The following is a 15,633-nucleotide window of genomic DNA, read 5'->3' as shown; positions in this document are numbered from 1 at the left end:
TGATATTTTATTAATTTAATATTTAGATATTAAATTAATATTATTTTAACTAAAAAGTAATCAAAATTAGTTTTATTTAAATTATGTTTTTTGAATTAATTTCATAAAAGTAATTTAAATAATTAAATAAAATGATTATCGAAATCATATTAAGTTAATGGGTTTTTCAATTTTTGGGAAAAATCCACTAACTACATTTGATAGAATATCACCAAAATCCAATTGAATTTGTGATGATCTTTAAGGAAGAGTTGCCTTCCAAGCAACCCTGTATATTTGCATGAATTTTACCTATATATAGCAGCTCCATGCATGAAGATCATTAAACATTCTTACTTGTACTTGCTAAAGTAAAAACCTGAAAACCCTATACATCCCTCACTTGTCCTTCATCAATTCAACTTGATTTAAGTGTTTCCACCACACGTTCTAGCTTGAGCATAGTAGAGAAGATCTCGGTGGTAGTCCTCTTGAAGTGTCAAGCTCTATCTTGGTGGATTTCGACTGAATTTGTGATGGAAAACTTCAAAGGTAATATGTGATTCAAACCCTCTTCTGAATATTATATGAACAACATGTTTATAACTTAAATTAAATTTATTTTAAGTACTTATTGATTCTAAAGTCTTCCATTGCATGATATTTCATTCCTTTGCATTAAGATTAAGGGTTCCATTGTATGGTTAATTAATTAGGTAGTCTAACTAATTAAACAAATTATCTTTCAAACTAATTAATCCATTCATTTTAGGTTTATGGATAACCTATATTCCTAGCATATATGATTAACCAATGGTACTTTTGTGATTTTAAGCTAGATGAACAATTAAAGAAATGTATAAGAAAATTACTGACCTCCATATATTATGGATAAGAAGGAGAGGGGAGCATCCAATCTTTAGTTACAACCCAAAAGAATGTTAAAATCTTACCTAACAATGCTAGAAAAACAGAGGAAGAAGAAGAATTTGAACCTTTACATTGATCTCAATGGTTCCACCATCGAAAACCCTAAAAGAAAGAACTATTTATGAAATTCCTGATGGTGCCACGGCGCTTGGCCCTAAAAAGCTCTTTACCGAAGTGTGACGGGAGGAGGGGGGGGGGATAGAGATCTTGCACGTATGCGTCTTCTCCGTCAATGTTTGGAGCGTCACGGTGCTCCCACCTTGAGATGCATTTTGTCTTACGTTGTCGAGTATTGTGCCACTATGGTGCTGCAATTTGGTCTATTCACATCTTTCAAGTTCTGGGGGCTCGATATTACTCCCGATAGATCCAAAATAATCCTAAATGAGCTAAAAAGTTGAGGAATGCATGATTTTCTTGAGTTCCTACAAAAATAGATATTTAAACACATTATACTTAACAAGCAGGTGAGATTAAAGCCATAAAATTAGCTTTTTTTGAGATCTAACAAACAAGTCCAACCTAAACTTTGCTCGTCCTCGAGCACAACTAAAAAAATATATATATGAATCATGTGGTGAAGTGACTGACTCTAATCTCAAGGCTAAAGATATTGACAGTATTCACAAATATAGAATCATCCAAATGCTTTCATTCAATTAGGAATTTAAAACTAAATCTTTATCCTTTACGTGTGCACGTGCTTACGAAATCCTATATAGGTCTTTACCAGTCCGAAAAGGTTTTATTCAACCCAGAGCTTGTATTTTCCCTACTATGGCTCAAGCACCAATTATTAAGCAGTCTAAATCAATCAAATTTTGACTAAGGTGGCTAAAAGCACACCTACGAAACTTGCATTCCCTTTTACCAAAGGGTACTAGCTTTCACACATTCACTGTACAGAACCATACCCAATCTTTTCTCACGGGTATTCTAACTGATCATAGTAAAGAAAACTCTTTAACCCCAAAACGCATATACATTACATATTTATATTTTTCATCAACAATTTTTTTCACTCTTTAGCCTTCTTTGTTTTTGAGCTCAAATATTTCTTTTCTTTTCCTTAAGTCTCATATTATAAAATATCAAGCAAGGTGACTCCCTAACTAGTGGGGTCTTCCGGAGTGACAACAAGCCTATTGACCAAATAATCCAATCATAAGCATTGAAGGACATAAATAAAGTAGCTATATGCTAAAAAATGCAAAAGAATCAAGAAAAAATTTAAAATTAGCCCAAAATCATGCATACATTGTTATGAATCCTAAATAATATAAATACAAGTTATCTAAAGCTTATCACAGAAAATCATCATCACATTACATGTTGAACAATCAACATATCAATGTACTCAACTACAAAGTCCAAGCTCAGGTGCTCAAGAACTTGTCAGACATGCAAATCAACCACTCTCAACCTAAAATGATACGTTATCCCCAATGTATCCTAATGAAAGCTTAATAAAAATTAAATTAAAAATAAAGGAATAGAAAACTTCCCCTGTAATCGTTTTCGTGCAAGGTCTTTGAGGTGTGTTGATAGGGCTCGCCGCGAAAATTGATATTCTTTTTCTTTTACGATACGTTCCTACAAAAGAAAATAAAAAGCTAAGCAAGAAAGTAGTAAAGAAAGCCGTAAATTTGTCATATGGGTCCCTCCACAAAGGACAAATTTTTAACTTCAGTTGCTCAATGTTACTCATCCTCCTTTCAATATACGAAGAAATTCTTGTATTTCTTCGGCCCCTTCTTACTTGAGTTGATAACGAACTAAACGCTCATAAAAAAATTCTATCTTCGAAACGATGCCAGATAAGTTGAAATTTGATTGTATAATATTGCTGAAAAAGGGAAAAAGAAAGAATAAAAAAACTCAAACGGCTCAATCAAGTCTAAAGAAATAAAATTTCTGTCTCATTCTCCTTCCTTCTAAAAATTAATTTCTACGACTTTCTTCATCCCAAAGAAGCTTTCTCCCAATCACCTCCTTCAACATTTCTTCTACCTCTGCATGTGTCAACCTCAACTTGTACCACTTGATTGACTTGTTATGTTATACTTAAAATGAAGTATATCAATTATATATGATCTATATTTACTCAGTGTCAAGTATATCACTTCACTCAATATGCTTAACTGACAAACTTAAAGTATATCAATATTACAGGATATTTTGGACTTTTACCTTTTTAAATCTACAAAAGAAGGAAAAAGAAAGTACAGACACGCTTGCTAATTTCGATTTGTTTTCCAACTACGCATGAAAACTACCATTTGAAACTACTTGAGGATAAGTTACATTCAAGATTTAATTTTCTTTTTCTTTCTTTGGGAATTACTTAAAATTAATGTTTTTTACTCATCTTTAATGATTAACAATCATAAATAAACTATTCTAATTTATTATTTTATTGGGAAAATAAAATATATATGAACTATCACACAAGCAATTGTTAATTTTTATCTCCATATAAAGGAATAAATTATTAAAGCTTATTAGAGAATAAAGATATATGATGGTGTCTTGCAATATATAGCAAAATATGCATGTATAGGTTGGAGCTTAACTTTTGTTACAATTAACTTTGAATAGTCATATTCATTAGGTGGGAAGTTTGAACCAACACTTTTTCTACCAATCATTTCTTCTCTGACAACTGATATATGCTCTCTTCCACTATTCCCTTTTACCTATAAATAGTTCTACATGCTATAAATTGAGACCATCACGACTTACATAATGAAGTCAACTCCATTTCACGATAGATAATTTATAATCTTGTACAAATTTATTTTATCTGGTTGATTTCGAATCCAATGGCTACTCATCGATTTTCAACCTCTACATTTCTTCTAATACTTAGTACTTTTATGTTGACGAGCTTTGATTTTTTTATCATGACAGTGAGCGCAAGACATCCCTTAGAGACACCATTACCTAAGGTAGAAGGAGTGCTTTCAAAGCCAAAAATACCCAATTTGCCAAAGTCTGAGCTTCCTTCACTACCGAAGGTTGAGTTACCTTCATTCTCTCGCCTTCTACTGGAAAAGCCTAATATTCCTGAACTCCCAAAGATGTCTGAATTGCCAAAAGTACCTAATCTTGATTTCTCCAAATTTCATAAAGTTCCAGAAATGCCTAAATTTGGTTTTCCCAATCTATCTAAAGTTTCAAATCTCCCAAAAATTGAGCTCCCAAAATTACAACCGAAAGTGATTAAACCTAAGGTTCCTAAATTACCAGAATTACCAAATATGTCTAAACCAAAACTTCCTAAGTTTACTAAATTGAAATCCAATATCCAAAAACCAATTCTGCCTTAAAGGAATTAGTCTTTCTTTTCCTTTATCCCACCCCACACAACCACATCGAGCATATTTGATATACTATAGTGGAGTTAAACATACATTTATATATGATATCTATCGTCTTTTATTTTCAATTTTAATAATTATAATTTCTAGTAAGTGTATGAGATATTGATATATGTTGTTTCTATTCTTGTCTTTGTGTTTTTATGGTTATAGGATGTTGTCTTTTAGACATAAAACATCATATTATGAATGAATATTTATTTTACCATTTATGTTCACACTGCTAAATCTAACCAACATAGATTAATTTCTTCATCACTATGTCTGATAAATTCAGCTAAAAGATTAAACTCAAGCCATTTAAAAGGATATATGTAATCGATTAGTTATCATAATATATATGTCGGACTCTTAGTACAATTATTTTATTCTTTAATTATCTTTGGGAAGAAATTGTTTCCTCTATTCAAGGATTAATGATATTTTTAAATATGATTTTAAACAAGGATTAAAATATTGATATCACTTGGTCATATTGTCATACTAGTCAAAATAAAACTAAGTTTACTTTTCTAGCATGTGGAATAAGTGATACTATGTCGAATTTCAAGAGAATCAATGTAATAAAATAGGGAGTGTTTTGAGTGTGAGAATAATTCAAAAAAATAAATTAAAGAAAAATATAGAAAAAGAATCAAATTTTACTAAGGGGTTCCTAATTTAAGGTGGTCTCGCCGAATTACAATTCTGATATCGAACTTACCTAATAAAATCAATTATTAGTACAGAATACTTAGTCTACTAATTCAGAAAACCATGAATAAGTTTAACAAAGCTATACTACGTCAATTTATAATAACAAAGCTAGCATTACAACTAATTCTTGCACAGGATAATGTTCCATATTAACTTTGTAACAAATTAGAAGAAGGATGGAAATACTACGATAATACTAATTATGAGAGATAGATACAACGGATCAAGTTTTATTCTTTTATCCTAAGTCCTATCGTACAAGCTATGTAGACATATCTCGAAATTTGTAACAAATTAGAAGAACGATGGAAATACTACGATAATACTAATTATAAAAATACACATACAAGCCAGTTGATCTTTTTCCACTAAAAACGATATATCTCGAAATTTGTATGTATATAAACAATCAATTCAACTGAGATGTCAATTTAATGATTAATGAAAGCTTATATAGAATGAAAGAAAGAATGCTTGGATAGACAACTGAAACTTAAATGCTCACCGCCTTATAATTGGACTGACCAATACTAGAATAAAAAACATGAAATCTAACTAGACACGTCTGGGTGAAATTCTATACAGTATGAAATATGAAAAGAGATTGTAAAACAAATCATAAAGCTCTCAAGAAATCATACTAAAGATTCCCTAATCCATGTCATAAATTTGGAGATAAAAGAAGATGCTAGTGACAACATCTCAATGCTACCCTAATTTCATAAAATATTAAAACAATTCAAGTATACGTCTAAATATGTCAAACACAAGACCGTCGAGAGATGCTATAAACAATATCTCGATGAAGACACCTTGAGTCTCTTGGCTCTTTAATTGCTACAACAATTTCTTAAAGTCATTTTTGTGGTTGAGACACTTCCTCCTCATATATATTGGGATGGACTCCTTGTTTCGTGATTTTGTTGTTCAATTTATATCTAGTTACCTCAAATTTGAACTTAAGCCTTCTAAAATACTCTTGTTGCATCTAAATATCTCAATCTCTAGTTTAGTTTCTTCTTTGTCCCTTCTAGCTTAGTTTTATGTATGCTAAGAATAATATTCGATTTAAATTTGGGATGAACGGTACTTTTTCAAGTCCTAATTTTTTAACATACTTTTTGTAAGGACACAAATTTTTTAACGACCCTTGACTGTTACTATGAATTTACGGTTTAGAAAAGCATACAATTTTAACTAACTTTGAAGTTAAGAACAAGAAGAAAAACAAGCTCTATATTAAAAGATAACATTTTATTTCACTCGGATCCCTTAAACATTAGATTTAAAACAAAATAGAAATTTCAAATCTACATCTATGACAAGACAAAAATCACAATGCAAAATCTTGTCTCAATCAATTCCCAACTCATAAAGCAGCATCGTGTCTCAATCTTGTCTCCACCATATATAACCGTGTCACATAGCCAAACACATGTATATTGTGCTCACACAATAAAATAAAGCAGAAACTTAAGTGTTGAGACAATCATGTCACACAGACCATCAGTACACAACACTTAAATAGCAAAATAGCCCATGAGTTATGGCATTAGTTCACATAGAAGTATTATCACACAGATTGGTTCACATATATCACTGCAACTCGATGATATGATACAAAGTCACATAGACTTATCACACATATTGGGGGTACATATCCCATAGCCCGAGACTCGTATCATGCACATTTGCATTACACAGACTTGTCACATAGACCATGGTGCACTACATGTTTCGAAACATATATATACATACATATAAGTATTGTAATTATTCAATCTATTGACATTAAGTCGAAAATCAATTATGCACCAAGCATAACACATAGAGCTAAATCTGTTGTCAAGAAACCCCTTCCATCAATTTTGAACCAATAACTAGCAAGCTAATCTTCATGCTTGCTTGCGTAAATCACGCTTCAAACCTTAAACTCAATGTTCAAAATTTGTGCAACCATTGATTAAGACTCAAATCGAACAAACTTTAAAACATTTACCCAAAAGTCCTTTGATCCAAAGCTTCAAAGCTCCAATGGTTATAGCTTCAATCAAAACATCATCCGTTCATGTCTCTGACTTATAAAATATCAAGATTAACTTTAACTTCTAATATTAACATTTACCTAACTGATGTACAAGTATCCATTGACGTCTTTGACTTACAAAAGGAAAAAAATTACCTTTCAATGTTTCATGTCACATAAATCTTATCTCTAAGATGCACGTTTAAGTCGTATTGGACAAGAAGTTAACTTTATCTTTGAGACTACTTCTTTCCTTGTTTAATAAATTCCACAACCACTTGCTCTCTATGAGAGTTTCTGAACCTAATTTAGATGGCCAAACAGACGCAAACAATCAACAGAAATAAATCGACAGCAGTAAAGAATGCCAAGATATATAGTGGTTCGACCAGTTTGCACTACATCCATTTTGAGAACCAACTTGAATTAATTTGTTAATGAGCAATAAAGGAATTTACAAATTAAAGATAATCAACGAAATCACCAATCTGTAATTTCAATATCAACTGATACCGAGAGAGACCCGCACACAACGTCGCCTCTGAAAATTGAGAACAACCCGCTGCTAAACAGCCCAAAACAGTGTGCTACCCGCTTTTGACCGACAGACCACCAAAACTAGATCTGCAAGCAAATCCACGTGCTAAATCGGATCTGATTGGCTGCTACTCCCACCGTCCAGCCGAGCAGCTCTTCGACCGGCTGCTGCACTTCCACGAAGCCGACACCCAACAATCTTGCCGGACACCCACGCCACCGCCGCAGACGCTCGCCCACGTCAGAACTCGTCACCCACAGATGACGGCGGACGGATTGCTTCAGACGGCTTTTGGCTCTCCCTTTCAGACGGCTACAGATTTGTCTTCAAGTCCAAGTTGGTTGTTTATCTCAATTTTCTCTTCAGCTAATAAGACAAAACGAAAATGCCCTAATTTTGGAGAAGATAGGGATAATTACAAGTTTTCCACTGCTCAATAATTACAATAATGTCATTAGGCCTTCAAATTTCCAAAAAACCCAATAAAAAACCACTTAAAAGACTTGTTATTTTCTACACTCTCTCAAGTAGTTACGTACTTTTACTTAAGTCAATTGATCAGATGGATATAAGAATAAGATGAACTTCAACTTATTCAAAATTTGTGAGACTTTTAGTTTATTCTTCCTAACCCATTAAGAAATTAGTTGCTCATGATGGAGAGAAGAGAACACATGGATAGAATAGAGATGATGGAGATTAGAGTTTATATTAAGAATGAATATGCCGTGGTATCAATATGTTAATACAAATTTAATGAAAAATAAAGGAATGAAAGTTCAAGAAATGGAAGTGCTTAGTCGATGGCCACAATCTCTTGCTTCCTTTGGATTCAATTGTTGACAATTTTAACTTGTGTAGGCAATGTAGAATGATGGAGTTTTGCCTCTAATAAGAGAAGAAGACCGAGGTTTCACTTTGAACTCCTTGAAGAGAAGAACGAGAGGTTAAAGATTATGGAGAACCAAGCAGAGAGTTCGGCAGAGCTTGACTAATCTCTTGTTCTAACATTTTTAACGTGTGAAATTTGGGCTATTTATAGGCGTCAAAAGGAAGTTTCTCAGCTTCTTTCTAATGATTATCCGACACCTTTGCATTTAATTCCATACCTTGCTACGTTCGTCATAGATTTATTGGTTCTATCGCGTCTGTCTCAAATCAATTCCCAATTTGCACCTTCATTGGACAGGCCACAGACAATGCATCTGTCGTTTTCCTTTCTTCATGATTCTTTTTAACGCGTGATTCTTCTTAGCGTGCAAGATTAGGTTGGCTGATCTTGTTATGCGTCCAACGACTGTAGCACCATATTTCTTTCTCAATTTTTTTTTGCATTAAATCCTACATTTAAAGATGTTAGAGTTATAATATTTCAGGATTAACAAATTTTGTAAGTGTTGAATACAAAATTCATCTTTTTACATGATTTTCTTCTCAAGTTAATACATTTTCTACTAAATTTCCTTGATTATTCTTTATTCTTGTCAGCGTGTTTCTATGATCATTGGATGTCAATAAATCTTAACTTCTAGACTTATAAAACATTATTTTTGATAGAATATTTCTTCTACCCTTAATGTTCAGACTGCTAAATCATTTATCCAAAACAGATTGACTTTCTTAATTAGTATGTCTGATAAATTTAACTTAACGATCAAACTCGAGCCATTTAAAGGCATATATATGATAGACTAGTTATCACAAAGTATCTGCACTTGCACTTAGCACAATTATTTATTCATTAATTTTTTTGTGAAGAAATTATTTCCTTTATGCAAGGATTAATAATATTTTAAAATATGATTTTAAACGAGATAAAAATATCTATATCAATTGGTTATGTTGTTATAATAGCCAAAATAAAACTAGGTTGATTATTCTAGCTCGTGGAACAAGTGATACTACGTCAAATTGCAAGGGGAACCAATGTGATAAAATAGAAAGGATTTTGATTGTAAGAATAATTTAGAAAAGTAAATGAAAGAAAACTACGGAAAAAAAAATCAAATTTTACTAAGGGGTTCCCGATTTAAGGTGGTCTCGTCGAATTACAATTCTAATATCGAGCTTATCTAATTAAAATCAATTATTACTAAGCACTTAGTCTACTACTTCAAAAAACCATGAATATGAGAGATATCTACAACGGATCATTTTGATCTTTTATCCTAAATTCTATCATACAAGCTATGTAGTCATGAAGTCGTAAAAACACACACATGAGCCAATTGCTCTTTGGCCACCAACGATAATTATATCTCAAATTTTGTATATATACAAACAATCCATTCAACTGAGATATCAATTCAATGATCAATGAAAGCTTATATAGAATGATAACAAGAACGAAAGAATAGAAAATTGTTCTCGTACTCTGTCTTTGAGGTGTGGTGATAAAACTCACTACAAAAACTTGATATTCTTCTTCTTTAGGGTTGGTTCCTACAACCAAAAAAAAAAAAACAAAACAAAAAGCTAAGCTAAAAAGCAGTAAAGAAAAGCAGTAATTTTTTTACTGACTCCCTCTAGGAAGGATAAATTTTTAACATCAGTTGTTCGACGTGACTCGTCCTCCTTTCAAATTACGAAGAAATTCTCGTATTTCTTCTATCCTTCTTACTTGAGTTAATAAAGAACTCAACACTCCTAAGAAACTCCATCTTCTGTCAGAGAGGTCAAAATTGGGTTTTTTAATATTTCTGAAAAAGGGAAAAAAGAAAGAGTAAAAAATCTTAAATAGCTCCGATGAAGTCTAAAGAAATAAAATCGTGGTCTCATTCTTCTTCCTTCTCCCTCTTTTCGAAAATTAATCTCTACAACTTTCTTCATCTCAAAGAAGCTTTCTCCCGATCGCCATCTTCAACATTTCTTCTTCCTCTACATGTCTGTAAAGAATAAAGTGAGTAAAGAAGAGTAAAGTGAGCTTTTAGGGCTAAAAATGTGTCTTTCAAAGTGTGAAATTAATCTTGCTACATGTGTCAACCTCAATATATATTACTTGAGTTTATATCAATAGTTTATAATCTATATTTACTCAACCTTAGGTATATCACTTCGCTAATATACTTGATATAGATTATATCATTAATATGCTTAATTGACAAACCTAAAGTATATCGATAATATCAGAGTATTTTGGAATTTGGAATTTTACCTGTTAAACCTAAGTATTTGGAGTACTAACAAAGTTAGAAATACTCAATTTGTCAAAGCTTGAGCTTCCTTCACTATCGAAGGTTGAGTCTGCCTACATTGTCTCACCTTCCACCATTGGAAAAGCCTAATGTTCCTTAACTCCAAAAGTTGTATGAATTTCTAAAAATACCTAACCTTGATTTCTCCAAATTTCCTCAAGTTTTAAGAATTCCTAAATTTGGTTTTTCCAATATGTCTAAACTTTCAAATCTCCCAAAACTTGAGCTCCTAAAATTACGTGAATTACTGAATGTGTTTAAACCTGTGGTTCCTAAATTACAAGAATTACCATATATGACTAAACTAAAACTTCCTAAATTTTTTAAATTGTAATCCGTCCCAAAACGAATTTTGCCTACCCTTCCAAGGAATTAGTCTTTCTCTTTCTTTATCTCATCCGACACAACCACAATGAGCATATTTGATATACTATAGTGGAGTTAAACATATATTTATATACGACATTTATCGTCTTTTATTTTCATCTTTAATAATGATAATTTCTAGTAAGTGTATGAGATATTAATATATGTTGTTTCTATTATTGTCAGGATGTTTGTAAGGTTATAAGATGTTGTCTTTTAGACTTATAAGACCTTATATTATAAGTGTATTTACCCTTTATGTTCACACTGTTAAATCTATTCAAAATAGATTTACTTCTTCTTCACTATATGTCTGATAAATTTAGTAACGACCCGACTTCTCAAGATCTCTAACTGTGTCATTACTAACATGCATGTAATTTTGAAACACAAACTATCAACCTTTTTATTGTAAAATAATAGTTCTAAATAATAGAACATTATTTTATTCGGCATCTCTAAATCACCGAAAATAAATATATAAATAAATCGTAAAACAATTAAACTTGAAATTCAAAGCTCAAATGTTTTCATTCAAACATTTAAAGTTTCATTAAAACATGACACTGAGCGGAACCATTAACACTTTTCCCATATGGCACCTTCAACAGATCTCCTCTCCAAGCGCCTGGTATGTTCCTTGCCTTTACCTGAAAAATGTATCATAATAAAAGACGAGTAAAAAAAATACTCAGTAAGTAATGCATGATCAGACTATCCATTTATGTCCAATAAATCCAAACATGTAGATGGGACACACACAAAATTTTTGAATCACACTTAGATGGTCCTCTAACGGTGCTCCCACCTTGAGATGCATTTTGTCTTACGTTGTCGAGTATTGTGCCACTATGGTGCTGCAATTTGGTCTATTCACATCTTTCAAGTTCTGGGGGCTCGATATTACTCCCGATAGATCCAAAATAATCCTAAATGAGCTAAAAAGTTGAGGAATGCATGATTTTCTTGAGTTCCTACAAAAATAGATATTTAAACACATTATACTTAACAAGCAGGTGAGATTAAAGCCATAAAATTAGCTTTTTTTGAGATCTAACAAACAAGTCCAACCTAAACTTTGCTCGTCCTCGAGCACAACTAAAAAAATATATATATGAATCATGTGGTGAAGTGACTGACTCTAATCTCAAGGCTAAAGATATTGACAGTATTCACAAATATAGAATCATCCAAATGCTTTCATTCAATTAGGAATTTAAAACTAAATCTTTATCCTTTACGTGTGCACGTGCTTACGAAATCCTATATAGGTCTTTACCAGTCCGAAAAGGTTTTATTCAACCCAGAGCTTGTATTTTCCCTACTATGGCTCAAGCACCAATTATTAAGCAGTCTAAATCAATTAAATTTTGACTAAGGTGGCTAAAAGCACACCTACGAAACTTGCATTCCCTTTTACCAAAGGGTACTAGCTTTCACACATTCACTGTACAGAACCATACCCAATCTTTTCTCACGGGTATTCTAACTGATCATAGTAAAGAAAACTCTTTAACCCCAAAACGCATATACATTACATATTTATATTTTTCATCAACAATTTTTTTCACTCTTTAGCCTTCTTTGTTTTTGAGCTCAAATATTTCTTTTCTTTTCCTTAAGTCTCATATTATAAAATATCAAGCAAGGTGACTCCCTAACTAGTGGGGTCTTCCGGAGTGACAACAAGCCTATTGACCAAATAATCCAATCATAAGCATTGAAGGACATAAATAAAGTAGCTATATGCTAAAAAATGCAAAAGAATCAAGAAAAAATTTAAAATTAGCCCAAAATCATGCATACATTGTTATGAATCCTAAATAATATAAATACAAGTTATCTAAAGCTTATCACAGAAAATCATCATCACATTACATGTTGAACAATCAACATATCAATGTACTCAACTACAAAGTCCAAGCTCAGGTGCTCAAGAACTTGTCAGACATGCAAATCAACCACTCTCAACCTAAAATGATACGTTATCCCCAATGTATCCTAATGAAAGCTTAATAAAAATTAAATTAAAAATAAAGGAATAGAAAACTTCCCCTGTAATCGTTTTCGTGCAAGGTCTTTGAGGTGTGTTGATAGGGCTCGCCGCGAAAATTGATATTCTTTTTCTTTTACGATACGTTCCTACAAAAGAAAATAAAAAGCTAAGCAAGAAAGTAGTAAAGAAAGCCGTAAATTTGTCATATGGGTCCCTCCACAAAGGACAAATTTTTAACTTCAGTTGCTCAATGTTACTCATCCTCCTTTCAATATACGAAGAAATTCTTGTATTTCTTCGGCCCCTTCTTACTTGAGTTGATAACGAACTAAACGCTCATAAAAAAATTCTATCTTCGAAACGATGCCAGATAAGTTGAAATTTGATTGTATAATATTGCTGAAAAAGGGAAAAAGAAAGAATAAAAAAACTCAAACGGCTCAATCAAGTCTAAAGAAATAAAATTTCTGTCTCATTCTCCTTCCTTCTAAAAATTAATTTCTACGACTTTCTTCATCCCAAAGAAGCTTTCTCCCAATCACCTCCTTCAACATTTCTTCTACCTCTGCATGTGTCAACCTCAACTTGTACCACTTGATTGACTTGTTATGTTATACTTAAAATGAAGTATATCAATTATATATGATCTATATTTACTCAGTGTCAAGTATATCACTTCACTCAATATGCTTAACTGACAAACTTAAAGTATATCAATATTACAAGATATTTTGGACTTTTACCTTTTTAAATCTACAAAAGAAGGAAAAAGAAAGTACAGACACGCTTGCTAATTTCGATTTGTTTTCCAACTACGCATGAAAACTACCATTTGAAACTACTTGAGGATAAGTTACATTCAAGATTTAATTTTCTTTTTCTTTCTTTGGGAATTACTTAAAATTAATGTTTTTTACTCATCTTTAATGATTAACAATCATAAATAAACTATTCTAATTTATTATTTTATTGGGAAAATAAAATATATATGAACTATCACACAAGCAATTGTTAATTTTTATCTCCATATAAAGGAATAAATTATTAAAGCTTATTAGAGAATAAAGATATATGATGGTGTCTTGCAATATATAGCAAAATATGCATGTACAGGTTGGAGCTTAACTTTTGTTACAATTAACTTTGAATAGTCATATTCATTAGGTGGGAAGTTTGAACCAACACTTTTTCTACCAATCATTTCTTCTCTGACAACTGATATATGCTCTCTTCCACTATTCCCTTTTACCTATAAATAGTTCTACATGCTATAAATTGAGACCATCACGACTTACATAATGAAGTCAACTCCATTTCACGATAGATAATTTATAATCTTGTACAAATTTATTTTATCTGGTTGATTTCGAATCCAATGGCTATTCATCGATTTTCAACCTCTACATTTCCTCTAATACTTAGTACTTTTATGTTGACGAGCTTTGATTTTTTTATCATGACAGTGAGCGCAAGACATCTCTTGGAGACACCATTACCTAAGGTAGAAGGAGTGCTTTCAAAGCCAGAAATACCCAATTTGCCAAAGCCTGAGCTTCGTTCACTACCGAAGGTTGAGTTACCTTCATTCTCTCGCCTTCTACTGGAAAAGCCTAATATTCCTGAACTCCCAAAGATGTCTGAATTGCCAAAAGTACCTAATCTTGATTTCTCCAAATTTCATAAAGTTCCAAAAATGCCTAAATTTGGTTTTCCCAATCTATCTAAAGTTTCAAATCTCCCAAAAATTGAGCTCCCAAAATGACAACCGAAAGTGATTAAACCTAAGGTTCCTAAATTACCAGAATTACCAAATATGTCTAAACCAGAACTTCCTAAGTTTACTAAATTGAAATCCAATATCCAAAAACCAATTCTGCCTTAAAGGAATTAGTCTTTCTTTTCCTTTATCCCACCCCACACAACCACATCGAGCATATTTGATATACTATAGTGGAGTTAAACATACATTTATATATGATATCTATCGTCTTTTATTTTCAATTTTAATAATTATAATTTCTAGTAAGTGTATGAGATATTGATATATGTTGTTTCTATTCTTGTCTTTGTGTTTTTATGGTTATAGGATGTTGTCTTTTAGACATAAAACATCATATTATGAATGAATATTTATTTTACCATTTATGTTCACACTGCTAAATCTAACCAACATAGATTAATTTCTTCATCACTGTGTCTGATAAATTCAGCTAAAAGATTAAACTCAAGCCATTTAAAAGGATATATGTAATCGATTAGTTATCATAATATATATGTCGGGCTTTTATTACAATTATTTTATTCTTTAATTATCTTTGGGAAGAAATTGTTTCCTCTATTCAAGGATTAATGATATTTTTAAATATGATTTTAAACAAGGATTAAAATATTGATATCACTTGGTCATATTGTCATACTAGTCAAAATAAAACTAAGTTTACTTTTCTAGCATGTGGAATAAGTGATACTATGTCGAATTTCAAGAGAATCAATGTAATAAAATAGGGAGTGTTTTGAGTGTGAGAATA

The 15,633-nt window shown here is 31.7% G+C and overlaps 1 protein-coding gene and 1 pseudogene across 1 annotated transcript; both read left to right on the top strand.

Annotated features, from left to right (window-relative positions):
• Positions 1–3,705: 3,705 nt before the first annotated feature.
• LOC150036076 (uncharacterized) lies at positions 3,706–4,435 on the top strand. Its single transcript, XM_090314175.1, has one exon. It carries the CDS (start codon positions 3,732–3,734, stop codon positions 4,236–4,238), a length of 507 nt encoding a protein of 168 aa, XP_090170301.1. The 5' UTR covers positions 3,706–3,731; the 3' UTR covers positions 4,239–4,435.
• A 9,975-nt stretch (positions 4,436–14,410) lies between these two features.
• LOC150036075 (uncharacterized) lies at positions 14,411–15,185 on the top strand (annotated as a pseudogene).
• The last annotated feature ends 448 nt before the right edge of the window (positions 15,186–15,633 follow it).

This window comes from Benincasa hispida, chromosome 5 (genome assembly GCF_027475165.1).
Source record: "Benincasa hispida cultivar pf3 chromosome 5, pf3_genome.v1.1, whole genome shotgun sequence".
Taxonomy (NCBI): domain Eukaryota; kingdom Viridiplantae; phylum Streptophyta; class Magnoliopsida; order Cucurbitales; family Cucurbitaceae; genus Benincasa; species Benincasa hispida.
This window is presented reverse-complemented; position numbering and strand designations above follow the sequence as displayed.

What these genes read in the sequence shown, in the direction of transcription:
- LOC150036076 (XM_090314175.1), top strand. Translation starts at nt 3,732, where the DNA reads ATGGCTACTCATCGATTTTCAACCTCTACATTTCTTCTAATACTTAGT.